This window comes from Heptranchias perlo, chromosome 24 (genome assembly GCF_035084215.1).
Source record: "Heptranchias perlo isolate sHepPer1 chromosome 24, sHepPer1.hap1, whole genome shotgun sequence".
NCBI classification, from domain to species: Eukaryota; Metazoa; Chordata; class Chondrichthyes; order Hexanchiformes; family Hexanchidae; genus Heptranchias; species Heptranchias perlo.
In genome coordinates, this window is record NC_090348.1 from 42,042,418 (window position 1) to 42,060,824 (window position 18,407).

Genomic DNA, 18,407 nt, shown 5'->3' on the forward strand with positions numbered 1-18,407 from the left:
TTGTCATTCTGATTGTGCAATTTGGCCATTAGGTTCTCAAAATTCTCTCCTTTCTGAAATTTTTTTTCCTTGCCATTTTTTGCCTCAGTCACTGAAATTTCGAATATCCAAAGTAAGGATCTAACCAAAATTTTAAAAAAATCAAAACATTAGATGTTTCATGATAACATCATTAAATGTATCACATTTTTGTGATCTTTTATGCCTTCACTAAAAGTTTTACTTGATGGCCTCAGCCTCTCCAAAACTCCTGGGCTTGGATTTGATCCACAGAGCTTAATTTGGATTGTACAGTCTGAGCATGTGCAATGTATCTCATTTCGTAGTATCTTTCAGTTAGCGATACTGAGGAAAAATATTTTTATTTAGCTTCTAACAAGGTCTGCTCAAATCTAGAGGGCATATTTCAAAAGCTTTACTGAGGTATTTACCTGTTGTAGTCTATATTTTGTATGCTACAAATTTGAGAAAGTGAAAGAGGGAGAGTCTGGGATCAGAGAGAGAGACTGGGGTCAAAAAGAGGGAGAACTAGGGTCAGAGAAACTGTGGTCAGAGAGAGAGAGACTGGGGTCAGAGAGAGAGAGAGACTGGGGTCAGAGAGAGAGAGACTGGGGTCAGAGACTGGGGTCAGAGAGAGACTGAGGTCTGAGACAGTGGGGTGAGAGAGTGTGTCTGTCTTTATGTGATGTTAGTTCAATTTAAAACAAAGCACCACTTGAATTTTGAAGCCAACTAAGTCCCTCACCAGTGTTTTGTTGATAGTTAGAAAAGGCTGATGCTAATAACTTCGATCTTTGAGACAGAGTCCCTTTTCTAACAGCTGTCAGACAGAGAAAGGCAAGAATAGAGAGAAAGGGAGATTTCCCATTTCTTTTCTCATCCTAAATTAATTTCTTAAAAAAAATAAGTTGAATTTTGAAAGCAAACAGATAGGAAGGTAAGGTTGGACAGGAAGAGGGGAGGGAAACTGGTTGAGGGTGAGGCTGCTTTCGGCCTCTTGTCACCTATCCTTGGGGAAGTAAACGGAGGGATAAGGGTGAGGTGACCATAGAGCAAGGGGGAGGAGGGAATAAAGGGGTTGAGTGGGTAGTTCAAAGTGGAAGAGGTAGAGGTAGCAATGAGATTTAGGGTACAGTAGAAACAGGAATGTGTTGTGGTAAATTGAAGGGTAAGGGGACATGATGGAAGTGAAGGGTTCAGAGAGCATGAGTGTGATTGGTAGAGGCGATGAGCAGTCAGCCCGAGGGTCACATTTACTCTACAAACCCCACCCTGAATGCAGCCTGCAGCTCTCGATGGCTTCTTTCCCCATCCCATCTCTCTGCCAAAAGGATATAAGGAAAAGACAAGAGAGAGGAGCAAAAAGAAGAATTAAGTGAATAAAAGCAGGATTTGAAGAGGAAGAGACACAACCAGAGGAGCAGAGACAGAAACAGCAACATGAAGACAGCAAAAAGAGGTAAGAGAGGCGCCAAAGGGAGATCAACTGGTCAGATATTGAAAGTCTGCCATATAGTGCACGCTTCCTGTATCACATGTTCCCCATCGCACTTTGATTTGACAGAACAGAATTCGACTGACTGAGTCACTGTAAATCAGTGTCCCTGACAGTATATCATGCAGTACATAACATAACACCCTTGTTAAACTGTGTAACACTCAACTGACCACATGCAAGCAACGTCACGGGCCATCTGCTAAACATTAGAAAGTCAGAATTTTTTTTTTAATAAACTTTATTCTATATTACAAATAGTAAATTTTTTGTTCTGAACTGCAAAATAGGAGTGCATCATATTTACATACACAGGTATACAATTGATATAACAAAGTACTGAAACTTGCCTTTATCAAGTCCATTGATTTCTTTGTTTAAGTAGTATATTTAATTACAGTTCGTTATTAGGATAAAAACCTATGTCGTTTCGTCATGACGCGGTCTAACACTGGTTTCTAAGGGTGGGTTATTACCAATATTTTTTTTTTGTCGTTGATTTAAATGGAGAGACACGTTCACATGACAGTCCATTCAGGCCGGACACACTAATCTCCAGCAAAGAGAAAAATTTTTGAAAAAAAACTCATAAAAAGGACACATCCACAATCATGGCATTGCTTGCTTGGTATTGATTTTGTTTGCCAAAATCATATTACATGCGCTTTTTAAAAAAAAAATTAAACATTTTGAAAGAAAACTAGCTGGGTCGCCCTGGTCACTGCTAGGGTGAACCACTCACATTCACATCACAAGTCTGGCACAGTTCAAGGCAAAAAGCTTTTTTTTATTTTTCCCTTTAAATTTTTTTTGGAGCTGAATGAATGGCCGGGGGTCGGGGGTAGGGGGGGGGGGCAGCTTCAGAATTCACAATAATACGATATCCATGTTCATCTGATGTACATCCTTGGGGAGAAAAAAAATATATCAACGTCCGATGAGGCTCCGGCTTAAATTGTTTCAGTACCGACCGTGAGCTGTGGTTAGACCTGTGTTTCTGGCCCTTCCCCTTCCCCCTTCTCCCCCCTCCTCCCCCCTCTCCCAAGTTTCTGGCTCCTCCTACTTCTAACACGTGCAAATCATGTCTTCGTTTTAGCAATTTCATTCTTTTTTTCTCCCCCCCCACCCCCACTGCCCCCACCATCTCGTTCTTCTATAAATAAAATTCACAGTTCGTCAAGCTGTGTGTGTCTTCCTGTGCAAAATAAAGAGGAATGCTTGTTTGAAGCCAGCTTGTCATATGTGTTTTTTTGTTTTCTGCCGTGGAACCTCGCACATTAGGTAGACTATCTGTAAATAAAACGTTAATTCTCCACAGTGGCACTTATTTTCGAACAGCGCTGAAATCCTTTGGTCTTTGCTGGCTGGGATAATCCATTGTTTCCAAACCAAATGTCTTTTTTATTTTCCTCCAGTACCCCCAGAGCTCCAAAATGTCCCAAAACTCTGGTGAAAATCAAATCTTTCCATTTGTTTGAAATGGATTCACATGGTCACCTATACTATTTTTTTTTACGATTCCTAATACAAGGCTTAGGATTTAAAGTACCTTTTTGTTTCTTTTATAGTGTGTGTGTGTGTGTGTATGTGTGTGGGTGCGTGCGTGCGTGTATGTCTGATTGTTCCTCTCCCAACACCATAGCTCATATACATAGCTCTGGAATAAATGTACCCACAAGCCCAATTGTCGAGATCAGCCCTCCACCATTTTGTGAGGCTCTCTTCCCCTCTCACACAGTCAGTCCTTCGCCAGATAAATTGCAATACTTATGCACACTTTTTTTTCCCCCCTCATTCGGTCCGCAGCGTCTGGCGACGAAGTCAACTGAATGAGAAACACATTATTGTCTCATCGATCTCATGTTGATCAAAAGATATTTCTGTGACAAGGCCTCAGGCTTCCCCAAAAAACCCCAAGGCAAATCCTTGGCTGAAGCCATGTCCGATATCATTCTGTCCCAAAGGAAATCACTGGCAATGTCCCACAGAATGTGAAGATCTTCTGTCTTTCCTGGTTCCTGTCACCTGGACAAGGGAAGACGGTCAAGTTCCTCTGGAGACGATGGCTGAGAAAACTACTGTCAGCCTTAGTCCCTCGCCAATGTTTTTTCTACACGGGTGATTTAAACCATGAGGTGATTCGTGTAGTTTTAACCTTTCACTGACTTTTTGATGTATCCAATAACGTTGTGGGTGAGAGAGAGAGAGCGAGAGAGAATAAAAGATGGAGAGACAGAGATAATGGAGAGATAGATGATCAGGTGACTTTGCTTGTAACCAATCATAACTTGCACTTGAAAGGCGACCATCTTTAGTCAGGCACAGCTTGGCTTCTTTTACCCAGCGTTCCGAGGGAGTGCCACTCAGCTCTCGATGGACATGAGGGCAACCACTTGTTCAAGTTTGTGAGCTAATCTCTGCCTCCTGGATTGGTCTTCACATTCTAGAGTATTGACTATCTGTGGATGAGAGCAAAATAAAAGGGGATGTTAATGTTGAGTTGAACAATATTACACAAAACATAAAATTCTTACATTCTTGTGGGTACAGTAATGTACCAGGTTGAAGGCATACTGTACTGAGTTAGCTGGTCTGATCCGAGATCCCATGAGTTAGGGGGGGGGAGAAAAGTGATACAGGGTTACCGGTTCTAACTGCGATCAAGTGAGGCCTGCTTTAAAGTTCACAGGTTAGGATTGAGCCCAGCTGTGATGTTTCCCAGGGTCAAATAGTTGATCGCCACTTGATGTCTGGGTCGGAATCCATCGGGATATTCACGTCCGGTGGATGTGGATGGGCTCTCCTCACCATATGGCATGTGGGAGCCTGTAAAACCCTCCTGGTGTAGAGGACTAACCACCCTGTAAAGGAGCGGAGGAGATTCTTGTCTCATCTCGAACCTTCAGCTTCATCTCTTTCCAGTCTAACCTCTTGTTGATACCACAATGGTCAGTGCTGCCCTCTTGCTTCTCCCAAACTCCCGCAACCCTCTTTCTCCTTCCTGCAACTACGCCGCATTAGGCATTTTGAAACCAATGGGGAGGATGGACCCATCAGGCCCATCGATGCTCCCCTCTGCACCTGTTACTGTTAGAAATCCTGCGCAAGGCAATAAAAACAGGGAGAATTAAAAACCTTGTGGCTAATTTCAGGAAACACTGATTAGTTCCTCCTCAACTCCATAAGGCAATCATAGAATCATAGAAGTTTACAACATGGAAACAGGCCCTTCGGCCCAACATGTCCATGTCGCCCAGTTTATACCACTAAGCTAGTCCCAATTGCCTGCACTTGGCCCATATCCCTCTATACCCATCTTACCCATGTAACTGTCCAAATGCTTTTTAAAAGACAAAATTGTACCCTCCTCTACTACTGCCTCTGGCAGCTCGTTCCAGACACTCACCACCCTTTGAGTGAAAAAATTGCCCCTCTGGACGCTTTTGTGTCTCTCCCCTCTCACCTTAAATCTATGCCCCCTCGTTATAGACTCCCCTACCTTTGGGAAAAGATTTTGACTATCTACCTTATCTATGCCCCTCATTATTTTATAGACTTCTATAAGATCACCCCTAAACCTCCTACTCTCCAGGGAAAAAAGTCTCAGTCTATCCAACCTCTCCCTATAAGTCAAACCATCAAGTCCCGGCAGCATCCTCGTAAATCTTTTCTGCACTCTTTCTAGTTTAATAATATCCTTTCTATAATAGGGTGACCAGAACTGTACACAGTATTCCAAGTGTGGCCTTACTAATGTCTTGTACAACTTCAACAAGACATCCCAACTCCTGTATTCAATGTTCTGACCAATGAAACCAAGCATGCTGAATGCCTTCTTCACCACCCTATCCACCTGTGACTCCACTTTCAAGGAGCTATGAACCTGTACTCCTAGATCTCTTTGTTCGATAACTCTCCCCAACGCCCTACCATTAACGGAGTAGGTCCTGGCCCGATTCGATCTACCAAAATGCATCACCTCACATTTATCGAAATTAAACTCCATCTGCCATTCACGGCCCACTGGCCCAATTTATCAAGATCCCGTTGCAATCCTAGATAAATCAAGTGAGCTCTAGGCCAGGATCAGCAACTGCACATCCTCAGTAAACTTAACTAACCCACCCCACCCCACCCCTCGACTCACCTCATAATCTCCTCCTTCTTTCCCAGGACCTGAAGACTGGGAAACTCCTCCCCTTCCTGTTCTTTCGTTTCTCCATCAATCTGCAGGCATTTAGGATCCAAGTGTGGTGGCCATTAACCACTACTTGATGTGCCTCACCTTCTCTTCTACTCTTTCGTGAAAATTGGTGGTGCTTTGCACTATGCCTTTTCTGATAAAACCCATGAGGAGACACTGCATTGTTCCAGTGTCATCAAACAAAAACAAACAATAAAAGTGCCCTCTTCTAAGAGGGACACAACTAATGAGGAACAAAACCATGAAACAAAGGAAACTTATAAAATTAAATAATATGACACCTGGGTGGAAAAATTGGATAAGGGCCGTTTTTGGGCGTAGGTAGCGTAATATGCTATTCCCCGCGTCCGATGATCCCTGCACAGGCAGGACGCAAGTTTCGGTCGGCTCGAGGACTCGCCTGCAATCAGCATTCCATTCCAGGCCTTGCACGTGGAATCAATGCAATTTGCACTTTCCACCACCAGGGGGAGATCAACCTCTTAAAGGGAGGATGTTTCTTGGAAATCTCTTAAAGGCAGCTGGTACCTGTTATTTGCTGCAAATAACAATCTACTGTCTGCACGGAGTCTGAACAGTGATCAGACATCGCACAAGTAAAACACAGATGCAGGTCCCATCGCTATGTTTACACACTGATGAGTTACATTAAAACTTTGAATAAAGGCTGCACACTACTAAATCCCACATCCTCCAATCAGCATGCCAGACCTCACCAATCTGCCGATCTGAGTTGGTACCAGGCCTGCAAGTGTGTGTGCACCAACGTTCTCTGCTGATGCACTAGAGACCTTGGTGCAAGAGGTGGACAGAAGGAGGGACACGCTATATCTGCAGAGGGGGGAGGGGGGAAAAGAGGCCCTCCAGATATATATCCAAAAGAAAGTGGGAGGCAGCGGGGGACAAAGTCAATCCCAGGTGCACAGCATCATGAACATGGTTGCAGTGCAACAAGTTGTTCAATGCTTTGACATGAGTGGTCAAGGTGAGTGAGGTCAACTGTCAAATGGCGTCTCCCACCAACTGCACCACGCACTGCACACCCCCATCACCCACATACCAATAAACTCTTTCCATCAGTACTCAAATCTTCCAACCAGATGCTTCCTCTCTCCCTTACACATTACCACTGTTTCAAGCCGCCCACCCACAACTCACAGGCCACACACACTGGCAGCTATTCAACCATGACAGGCACATCACCCAGACCAATGTCGCGCTTTCTTGCAGGAGAAGATGGCGCATATCAGGAGGCAGCATGTGGCAGTGGCATTTAGCCCCTCGAGCCTGTTCCACCATTCACTGAGATCATGGTGGACCTCTGACCTAACTCCATATACCCGCCTTAGCCCCGTATCCCTTAATACCCTTGGTTTCCAGAAATCCCAGATTTAACATTCAAAAGTGAACTAGCATCAACTGCCGTCTGCAGAAGAGCGTTCCAAACGTCTCCCATCCTTTGCGTGTGGAAGCATTTCCTAACTTCACTCCTGCACGTCTAAGTGTTAGGCTATGACCCCTGGTCCTACTATTCAAGTCTAAGAGACCTCCAAAAACAGTTACCAATGTCTCAGCAGCCAGAAGCAATAATCCAGCCACGAACCTGTAAATCCTGCATGGTCCCTTTAAATAGCACCGGTGGTGGGGTCCTCCTTAGACACGTTCAGCTGGTTGGGGTTAAGACTGTGATTTGAGTTGAGCGTTACGTCCCAAAATGGTGTCTATCACTTTAAATCAGCGTTGCACACTGATTGAAGCCATTTTCTCCCTACTTTACATGATTCCAGTGTTCGTTATCTGCGCCTGCGCTAACTCTTATAACAAGATGGCGTCCGGTGCACGCCATGCTGGAAACGTGCGTGCGCACCTAGGACGCCATCTTGGATGTCAGAGAGGCCATGCAGTGCCGAAACAACGGGCGCTACACGGCCCAATTTAGCGCCCATGGTGTCCAGCATGCCCTCCAGTCCCTGCGGTGCCCACCAGTCACAGGAGGCCTCAAGCGTACCAGCAGACACTGCGTGCTCCTTCTCCAGGGCCACCCAGGCGGCTACAAGACCGCAGAAGAGATGTCTTGCACGATGGGTTCCGGTCCTTCACCAAGTTTTTTCCATTTGGAAATAAAGGACCTATACTCGACAATTCAGTACATGTCCTCAGAATTCAAATCTCCAGCTCCTAGTTTTTTTCTTGGGCTGTCGGAAATCTGAACCAGAATGACACCAGGGCTGAGAGGGTTAAATTATGAGGACAGGTTGCATGAACCTGGCTTGTATTCCCTTCAGTGTAGGAGATTGAGGGGTGATTTGACGAAGGTGTTTAAAATGTTAAAAGGATTTGATAGGGCAGATACGGAGAAATTATTTCCTTTGGTGGGGCAAACAAAAACAAGGGGGAATAATCTTAAAATTCGAGCTCGGCCATTCAGGAGTGAAATCAGGAAGCACTTTTTCACACAAAGGGTAGTAGAAATCTGGAACTCTCTTCCCTGAAAGTATGTCGATGCTGGGACATGTAATTGGAGCTTTCGATTTAAGACAGATAGAATTTTGTGAAGTAAGGTTGCCAAGGGATACGGAGCAAAGGCGGGAAAATGGAGTTGAGGTGCAGATCAGCCAAGATCTAACTGAATGGCGAAGCAGGCCCTAACGTTCCAACGGATCAAAACAGACAACGATGGTGTTTGGTATTTCCGTGGCTCTCTGGTCGCTCAGTCATTCGGTCAATTACCTCTTCACTGTATTTGCCAACGTACGAGTAGATTTCACTGAGGGCGCTCATCGCGTTGAATTCAGTCATGTGCATTCGGGACTGCTCCGCTAGGTAGGCGTTCATGTCCTGGTCACTGATGGCCGGCATTTTTCCAATGTCTGCATAGTACCTGTGCAGAAGAAGGAAAAACAGGCATGGTGGTCACGTTCTGCTTCTTCACAAACCACACCCGACAGTTAAAATCAGACAGGGACCCCCACCTCATCAAGGCAGAAGGCAAAAAGTGAGAGCTCCAAGATGGCAGTGACTTTTTTTTTCATCAACATTGCCTTTCTTTTTTTTTAGTGCATTTTGGGTGGGATGACATCATCTCTGCAACTTTCCACAAAGTTCCAGCTCATGAAAGCAGATATTTATTATATTTTTGTAAATCACAATTCTGTGGAAAATTTATACTGCAATGTTCGCCAACTGATGTCATCGCTCCAGGCAAGTTCCCTGCAAGAAGGAGTCTCCTTATATGAGAGGGTTTCAATATTTGTAGATAATCCCTGAGAGTGTGTCAATCTTTGCAGATAATCCCGAGGAGTGTGCCAATATTTGCAGATAATCCCCAGGAGTGTCCAATATTTGCAGGTAATCCCGAGGGGTGTGCAAATATTTGTAGATAATCCCCAGGAGTGTGTCAATATTTGTAGATAATCCCCAGGAGTGTGTCAATACTTGCAGATAATCCCTGGGAGCGTGTCAAATATTTGCAGGTAATGCCCAGGAGTGTGTCAATATTTGTAGATAATCCCCAGGAGTGTGTCAATATTTGCAGATAATCTGTGGGAGTGTGCCGATATTTGCAGGTAATGCCCGGGAGTGTGCCAATATTTGCAGATAATCCCCAGGAGTGTGTCAATACTTGCAGATAATCCCCAGGAGTGTGTCAATATTTGCAGATAATCTGTGGGAGTGTGCCGATATTTGCAGGTAATGCCCGGGAGTGTGCCAATATTTGCAGATAATCCCCAGGAGTGTGTCAATACTTGCAGATAATCCCCAGGAGTGTGTCAATACTTGCAGATAATTGTGGGAGTGTGTCAATATTTGCAGATAATCCCTGCAAGTGTGCCAATATTTGCAGATAAGACGATAGAGATAGGAGCAGGAGTAGGCCATTCGACCCTTTGAGCCTGCTCCGCCATTCAACAAGGTCATGGCTGATCTGATTTTTACCTCAACTCCACTTTCCCGCCTTTACCCCATATCCTTTAACTCCCTTGCTGATCAAAAATTTGTCTAACTCAGCCTTGAATGTATTCAATGACTCGGCCTCCACAACTTTGGAGGCTGAGTCATTGAGGGCCAGGAGTGTGCCAATATTTGCAGGTAATGCCCTGGAGTGTGCCAATATTTGCAGATAATCCCCAGGAGTTTGCCAATATTTGCAGATAATCCCGAGGAACGTGTCAAATATTTGCAGAAATTCCCTGAGAGTGTGCTAATATTTGCAGGTGGTGCCCGGGAGTGTGCCAATATTTGCAGATAATCCCCAGGTGTGTGCTTGTATTATAGCGGATTCCCAAGTGTGTCAATATTTACAGAATATCTCCCACACAGAAACTTCTTAAAAACATTAAAGCCAATTAATCTGCCTCTGGGTGAGTAAACTCACCTTTGGTATGGTGAGGGATGCACTGCCCGAGGGAGTGGTGGAGGCAGATTCAATCATGGCCTTCAAAAGGGAACTGGTAAGTACTTGAAACGAAGAAATGTGCAGGGCTACTGGGTTAGGGCGGGGCCGTGGGACTGGCTGGATTGCACGTGCACAGAGCTGGCGTGGACTCGATGGGCCGAATGGCCTCCTTCCGTGCTGGAACCTTTCTATGATTCTAAGGGTTAAGGTCAGCGCAATACAATTCCTATTTTTCTTTTGCTTTCTTGTTGGATTCACATTGTGGGAAATTCTCGAATACGCTCTCATGCTTGGCACCTGTTTTTCCCTTCCAACTATGCATTGGAATTAATCAAAGAACATGAAGTGGAACAGGAGCATCAATCATTGTCAGCTGTAGCGCATATGAATCCATTCTACTGGTACAGGGCTTTTAACACGTTGCTGTACACCAGTATGAGGAGTCTGTCTCCTGGGACGAGCATGTGTTCGTCGTTCACTTTATGCTACATTTAAGGGGCTTTCATATTGCTTGATTGTTTCCTTTCTGTTTGGGGCGAGCGCTCTCTCTGTACGTCACTCTCCACCATGTTATGTTTCTCAGGAAGGTGCCCGTCGCGCAGGGCTCCGTTGTGGAGGGTGGGAACTCAGCGTGAGTGCACTGAAATTGGCTCCTTCTTTCTGGCCCGCTCGTAGCCCTCCCGGCAACGCCAAGGTTATCGACGCAGTCAGTTCCCTCCAACTGCGGAAGGGTTTATACCGGAGAGCCTATGGGAGAGAAACCCTCACGTCCCGCAGCAGCTGCACTCCTATAAACACTCTTATAGGGGGCCAGCCGTGACTCAGTTGGTAGCACTCTCACCTCTGAGTCAGAAGGTTGTGGGGTCAAGTCCCCACTCCACCGACTTGAGCACAAAATCTCGGCCGTCATTCCCAGTTCTCAACCTCAAGGTGTCCTGAAGCACTTTACAGCCAATGAAGTACTTTTCAAGTGTCGTCACTGTTGTAATGCAGGGAAACGTGGCAGCCAATTTGCGCACAGCAAGATCCCACAAACGGCAATTGGATAGCAATCAAATAATCTGTTTTTTAGTGATGTTGGTTGAGGAATGAATATCGGCCAGGGCCCCTGCTCTTCTCGGAAATAGTGCTGTGGCATCTTTTACGTCCACCTCAGAGGGCAGACTGGGCCTCGGTTTAATGATTTTATGTATCAAGTTTCACTGTGGACAATTGACAAGATAGAAAATCAATACCAAAAGCCGGAGAATAAACTGTGTGTGTGTGTGTGTGTGTGTGTGTGTGTGTGGGGGGGGCGGGGGGGTTAATTCCTCGCGGAGCATCACCGCCCCACGCCAATCAGAAAGTGAATAGACTCATTACCCAACTGGATGATTCTTGACTGTCAGTCAAACAGCTTTTTTCTCCCATGTCCAATATTTTTATAACTAGTAAACAAAAGTGTTCAAAGAACAGGACGCTGCTACCAGCAACCCAGGAGAAAAATCGCAGGGGCCTTTAAAACAGGAAAATCCTCACTTATCTCAGTAATTAACAACGTGCCAATGAGCACAGGCCAAGCGGTGGTCTTCTGTGCTGCAGTTTCTATGATTCAATACGACCAGAAATGCAACCTCAGAATTCACACGTTCCCACGATTTTGTTCGCAGCTCGCTAATTAGGGAGAAAAACCAAGAATCTTTCCTGTTTCTTGCTGAAAGAGGACTTTGACCCCTCGGGAGGTTTGTGCTCAGTTTTCTCCTCATATCCTATAGATCAAGCAACAGACATGTCTGTACTGAAAACGTGCCACCCCCTCCGATGTCCATCTCCTTTATTTTACAGGGATGTAAAAAGCCAAAATGGCTTGCTGCCCCTCGAACTGTAACCCTGCAGAAACAGATTTGATAATGAACGAGAGGAATGCTAAGAGGGTAATCGTAGAGAAGATATTTCAACTTGTGGGGGAGACCAAAGCTAAATATGAGATAGTCACTAATAAATCCAATAGGGAATTCAGGAGAAACTTTTTTTTAAAACCAGAGAGTGGTTAGAATGTGGAACTCGCTCGCACAAGGTGTAGTTGAGGCGAGTAGCATAGATGCCTTTGAGGGGAAGCTAGATAAACACACAAGGGAGAAAGAAATAGATGGATATGCTGATGGGGTGAGATGAAGATGGATGGGAGAAGGCTTGTGTGAAGCATAAACACCGACATGGACCAGTTGGGCCGAATGGCCTGTTTCTGTGCTGTGCACTCTGTATAAATCTATGTGATGTCAAGGATCGTCTCTTGTAGAAGTGCCACTTTAAATAACATCGCAATTGACTTTAATTTACTTGAAATAGAGAAATGTAATTGTCCATTACAATTTACTGCTTGTGGGGCCTCCAAAGTGCTATTATTGACATAAAATGCAAAATAATAAAGGAATTATTCCCAAGGGAGATTGTTGACGCTCTCTCTCCCTCCTCCCCATCTCATGTTTTTTTTTTAAAAAAATCAACATTCCAGTACTGATATTGACAGTGGGAGAGTCTGGAGTGTTGAATCAGACAAAAGCTATCTGCTCATCTCTCTCATCCTTCAGACACTCCAGACCGGCCTGACAGGCAGGCGGACAACTAAGGCACTTGTGCCAGACTTCAGACGTCGAGCAGCAGTGACTGGAGTGCCCTGACAGTTCAATTTAATTGAACCTCGCTCGCTGGTCTGTTGGCAGGAGCAGAGAAATTGCTACGTTCCAGCCATCAGTCCCTCCCCACTGGCCCACCCGTTCGCCGATGACTCAGTTAGGGTTGCCAACCCTCCAGGATTGCCCCTGGAGTCTCCAGCAATTAAAGACTATAATCTCCAGGACACTGCTGCCAGCAAGCGCGGGAGAAAAAAAATCCTCGGGGCATTGAAAAGGAATTGTGTTTTCGTGTGACAGTGAAGAATCATCCAGTCGGGTGATGAAGAGTCTATTTGCTTTCCGATTGGTGTAGGCAGGTGGTGCACCGCGAGGATGGGCATGTCGGGCGACCAATGGCGAGAGTGTGGGGGCAGGGCAGGTTGGAGGCAGGAGGTCAAGTGATGACATCTCCAGGAATATGCCCGAACAGAGTTGGCAACCCCTCGACCCAGTGCCCGGCACCAACCTTTCCACCCAGCTTTTGTAGTTGGGGATGTCCTTGGCGTAAAGCAGCTTGTTGGACGGGGAGTCTTTGCCCAGTCTGTGCTCCGAGGTTGAACAGGAATCCATGAAGGTCTGGGCCACCACCGAGAGGCAGGCGTCCGTGATGCTGCTCTTGTGGATATCAAAGACAAACTGAGGGTTCTTGATCACGTTCACCCAAAACCTCAGGGGTAAACTGTAAAGAAAACCAAAAGGCAAGGTTTAAGTGCAGCAGATTCTCAAATCACGTAAGCTAAAGGTTGCCAACCCCCTGCAGGATTGCCCTGGAGTCTCCAGGAATTAAAGATTAATCTCCAGGACACTGCTACGAGCAACCGCCAGGATAAAAATCGTAGGGGCATTAAAAAAAGTGATTTTTAAAAATTTTCTTTGAACACTCTTGTTTGTTAGTTATAAAAATATCGGACATGGGTGGAAAAAAGGCTGTTTGACTGACGAGAATCATCCAATGAGGTAATGAAGAATCTCGTCACTTTCCGATTGGTGTAGGAAGGTGGTGCACCGTGAGGATGGACATGTCAGGCGACCAATGGCGGGAGTGTAGGGGCGGGGCAGTTGGAGGCAGAGGTTCATGTGATGAAACGTCCAGGAATACGTCCAACTGGAGTCGGCAATCTCTAGTTCAGATTAACAACAGAAGTCACAAGGTAGTTTGGGTGAAGAAACCCCTTCAGCCATTTGATCTCATCCTTCCAGAATACTGGTTCCACCCTCTTCCCATTATAGTATCACCCTGTTCCTTCACTGAGTCCAATGTCTTGGCCTCACTTGGCCTTCCGAGCAACCAGCTCCAGCTGATGAAGAAGCTTATGTTGATATTAGAACATTTCGAACACTGCCTGCTGCCTACATTTCATAAAATATATTTAATTTTTTCTAATTTTATCGGATAGATTTCCGAGCTCTGGTGTTTAATATTTTCAACTGACAACGTCCTTTGATTTCAGATGTCACATGACAAGTCAGCAACTCCAGATCCGAGGCTCGGAGAGCTCAGGCAATGGCACATTACAACTTGAACACCGACCACACTGCTAATCTGGACCTGATTGCACTGTAGCTCTGTAATAAACAGCAGGTACACTTGAACAGATGAAATGATTGGAGCGTGGTCAGATCAAATTAGTTCAGAGATGAATCTCTGCTCTTATCAATTATTTGTGAACTTCAGCCTGTGGTGAGATCGTTAATTAAACATCCTCACACTCTGCTCTCAATCAGCTGCTTTCAAACACTTTCAGCTTCTTAAAAATGCTGTCTGTATCCTTCTCCTTATCCTCCCTCTCAATGTACCAATTTCTTACTTTCTTCTCTCAAGTTGCAGAGTGTGTTCATCAACCCACTCCTTCCATGGGCCAATCTGCCCTCTCATGGACTCAATCTGTCCAACCCACTCCTTCCATGGACCAATCTGCCCTCTCATGGACTCAATCTGTCCAACCCACTCGAGAGGAGAGAAGGGTGAGAGAACCCCAGTTACACATCCTCTCCGCCCCACTGTCAAAAATCTATGCGATGTTTTAAGCACAAAAGGTCCAATGTTCGTCCTGTGCAGAGGCTCTCATCACTTCACCAGCTTCTTGGAGATCAGCCGATTTCAATAACGGCACTGAACAACCCGGATATTGAATCCACCTTTTTGGTGGATGGTGAAGAGAGGTCCTTCACCGCCATTACAAGAGCAAAATGGGGCACTCTGGGAGGGTGAAGGGCAAAGTTCAATCCCGGATCCATTCTCAGACAAAGTAACATGTCGACTCAAGTGAAAAAAAAAAGGGCCGATGAAATGAGAGGGTTTGGTTTGAGTGAAGTACAGATTTAGGGATAGCTCCTTTAAAAAGAAAATATACTCAATGAACGGCTTTGAAAATATCACAGCACTGAACGGGCCAACTCCCCTGGTATAGTGTCAGCCATGGCTCAGTGGTTGTGGGTTCAAGCCTCACTCCAAAGACAAAATCCAGGCTGACACACCAGTGCAGTAATGAGGGAGTGAGATGTCAAACCGAGGCCCCGTCTACCAAACTTGCCCCTCAGCCTTCTCCCTTCAGTGGAAAAAAAAGCCTGTTCTTCATTACTATCACTTCTTATTCCTCATGTCCTTTTAATGAGGACTGGGGGGAGTCCTGAAGACAGGGCTCAGGCTCGACTACGATTCACCTCATGGTCAAATGGCCCACTGATGCTCAACATCTTGGTTTAAGCACAAAGAACTACAACATGGGCAAAAGAACCACAACATGGGTCAAGGTACCAGAGCTCTGATGACACCGGGGAAACCCGACCCCAGCAAGGTACCTACCTCAACACCTTGAGGAGAAGGGGGAGAATATCCTGGGGGGGGGCGGGGAGGGGAATTGCTGATTAAAAAAAAGGGGGGAAAAATAGATAATCCTGAATCTCAAAAACATCAACACTCTCATCAAATTCTCCTGGTGTCATAGCAAGAGCAGCTTGCAATTGGGTGTGTTTTTGCCCTCTCTGTTGTGTGATGAATGAAGCAACTTCCACACAATTAAGGACATTATGCCTTGTAGAAAGTAAGCATCTGCTTTATTTTTTATTACTTTTAAATGAGTACTTAATCTTCCTGCATTTTAATCAATGAGGGCATGAAGCGACAAGGAAGAAGCTGCAGGCTGGCCGGACTTGGATGAGTTATTTGTCGCTGTTTTTCACACCATGCATTTGAGGGGGCTTAAAAAATAAAAATGAACTGAGATATTGTTTTGAGATTTCGTTTTTTTTTTATCGTTAAAACGCTTCAATCACTCGAGTGCCAGGCCTACTCGAACTCATTCTTCCCCAGAACCTCAGAACTGTCGACCACCTTATCTATCCTCGTGTTCCCTTCCTGCTATAATCGACAGGCTTTTAAAACTCGAGTTTGGCATGAACTAACCACCATTTCTTGATTAACTTCATCTTCCCGCCTATTCTTTTCATACTTGGTGGTGCCCTGCAGTACAGGCCTTGGTCTCCTTGGTGATATCAACAACAGCAACAACTTGCATTGATGTCGCGCCTTTAACTGAGTAACACGTCCCAGGGCATTTCACAGGAGCAATTAGAAAGCTCGGTAGGAATATAAGCTGTGAGGAGGATGCAAAGGGATATGGACAGGTTAAGTGAGTGGGCAAGAAGGTGGCAGATGGAGTATAATGTGGGGAAATGTCAGGTTATTCACTTTGGTAGGAAAACTGGAAAAACAGAATATTTTTTAAATGGTGAGAAACGATTAAATGTTGGTGTTCAGAGAGATTTAAGTATCCTTGTTCGCGAGACACAGAAAGTTAACAGGCAGGTAGAGCAAGCAATTAGGAAGGCAAATGGTATGTTAGCCTTTATTGCAAGGGGATTGGAGTACAAGAGTAAAGAAGTCTTGCTGCAATTGAACAGGGCTCTGGTGAGACCACAGCTGGAGTACTGTGTCCAGTTTTGTTCACCTTACCGAAGGAAGGATATATTTGCCTTGGAAGCGGTGCAACAAAGGTTCACTAGATTGATTCCTGGGATGAGAGGGTTGTCCCATGAGGAGAGATTGAATAGAATAGGCCTATACTCTCTGGAGTTTAGCAGAATGAGAGGTGATCTCATTGAAACATATAAGATTCTGAGAGGGCTTGACAGGGGAGATGCTGAGAGGTTGGTTCCCCTGGCTGGAGAGTCTAGAACGAGAGGGCATAGTCTTAGGATAAGGGTTCGGCCTTTTAGGACTGAGATGAGGAGGAATTTCTTCACTCAGAGGGTCATGAATATTTGGAATTCTCTGCCCCAGAATGCTGTGGATGCTCAGTCGTTGAGTGTATTCAAGACTGAGATGGATAGATTTTTGGACTCTCAGGGAATCAAAGGATATAGGGATCGGGCGGGAAAGTGGAGTTGAGGTTGAAGATCAGCCATGATCCGATTCAATGGCAGAGCAGCCTCGAGAAGCCGTATGGCCTACTCCTGCTCCCATTTCTTATGTTTCTTATGATTATCAGACAACAATTGACCCAAGTAGGGTTCTTAGCATTGAAAACCGACTCAGCACCACCAGGTTTTCGATCGCTCCAGGTAACGTGAACTCATTCCGTTTACACACAGGGTGGCAGGCTCCAGTCGTCAGCTGCCTCTCCCTCAGTACTCACCAGTTGCTCTTCCAGGTGTGTCTGACGTGAGGGTCGTGGATCTGGTGCTTGTCTGCCTGCTCGTCCAGAAAATCGAACATGTACTTGATGGCAAGGGGCAGCGCGCTCCCTCGGTGAGCCGTGCTGAAGATTGTCTCAAAGAGGTCGTCCACGAACTTCTGCAGAGTTCCCTGTGAGGAGACAAAAGAGAAGGACACTGAGTGGCAGCAATGAACAATACCGTGGAGTCATTAGCAGCTGAAGCCACCGCTGACGATGCTGAAAATCCACCAGGTTCCACGCGGTGCTTGTCTGGAAAACAGTTCTTTAAGATCACTTCCGTTATGGGGAAGATATTGGAGAAGCTGGGATTGTTACTCCTTGGAGCAGAGGAGGTTCAGGGGAGACCGAATGGAGATGTTCAAAATTATGAGGTGTTTTGACAAAGCAAGTAGGGAGAAACTGTTTCCGCTGGCAAATGGGTCAGTAACCAGAGGTCATAGATTTAAAATAATTGCCAAACGAACTATAGGGGAAATGAGGAGACATTTTTTCACACTGAGGGTTGTTCAGATCTGGAACGCACTGCCTGAAAGGGTGGCGGAAGCAGATTCTATAGTAACTTTCAAAGGGCAACGGGACATGTAATTGAAGAGGACTAACATGCAAGGCGATGGGGAAAAAGCAAGGGTGTGGGACTAAATTGGACAGCTCTTTCAAAGAGCCGGCACAGGCATGACGGGCAGAATGGCCTCCTTCTGTGCTGTAAGATTCCACGATTGGAGCACTGACACACAAGTCTGTGCCAAACGCTCTGTATTTTAAATCCTTAATGTTTTAAAACCATTTCAGCCTAAACATCCACAGCCCTTCCAGCCCATCCTGCCAGGTTGTTGGCAAAGTAAGCCAGGTCCCAGATGCACATAGCACCGGCCTTACGTCGTGAATTCTGCAAAGTCTTGTAAGGGATGGAGGTTCCGTCCCCCCCCCACCCAAGGGCGACCTGTGGAGACTCCCTAACGCTGCAGTGCTTACATCCCCA

At 45.6% G+C, this 18,407-nt stretch overlaps 1 protein-coding gene across 3 annotated transcripts in view; it reads right to left on the reverse strand.

Moving 5' to 3' along the window:
• Positions 1-1,743: 1,743 nt before the first annotated feature.
• Positions 1,744-18,407, reverse strand: part of plxna4 (plexin A4) — a 552,119-nt gene continuing 535,455 nt past the window's right edge. For all 3 annotated transcript variants that reach the window (XM_068005167.1, XM_068005168.1, XM_068005169.1), the window contains exons 29-32: positions 17,387-17,556; positions 13,216-13,428; positions 8,430-8,580; positions 1,744-3,954 (exon numbers count right to left, since the gene is read on the reverse strand). In XM_068005167.1, the coding sequence (XP_067861268.1) occupies positions 3,859-3,954; positions 8,430-8,580; positions 13,216-13,428; positions 17,387-17,556 (630 nt within the window). In that variant the 3' untranslated portion in view covers positions 1,744-3,858. The remainder of the gene's footprint in view (positions 3,955-8,429; positions 8,581-13,215; positions 13,429-17,386; positions 17,557-18,407) is intronic.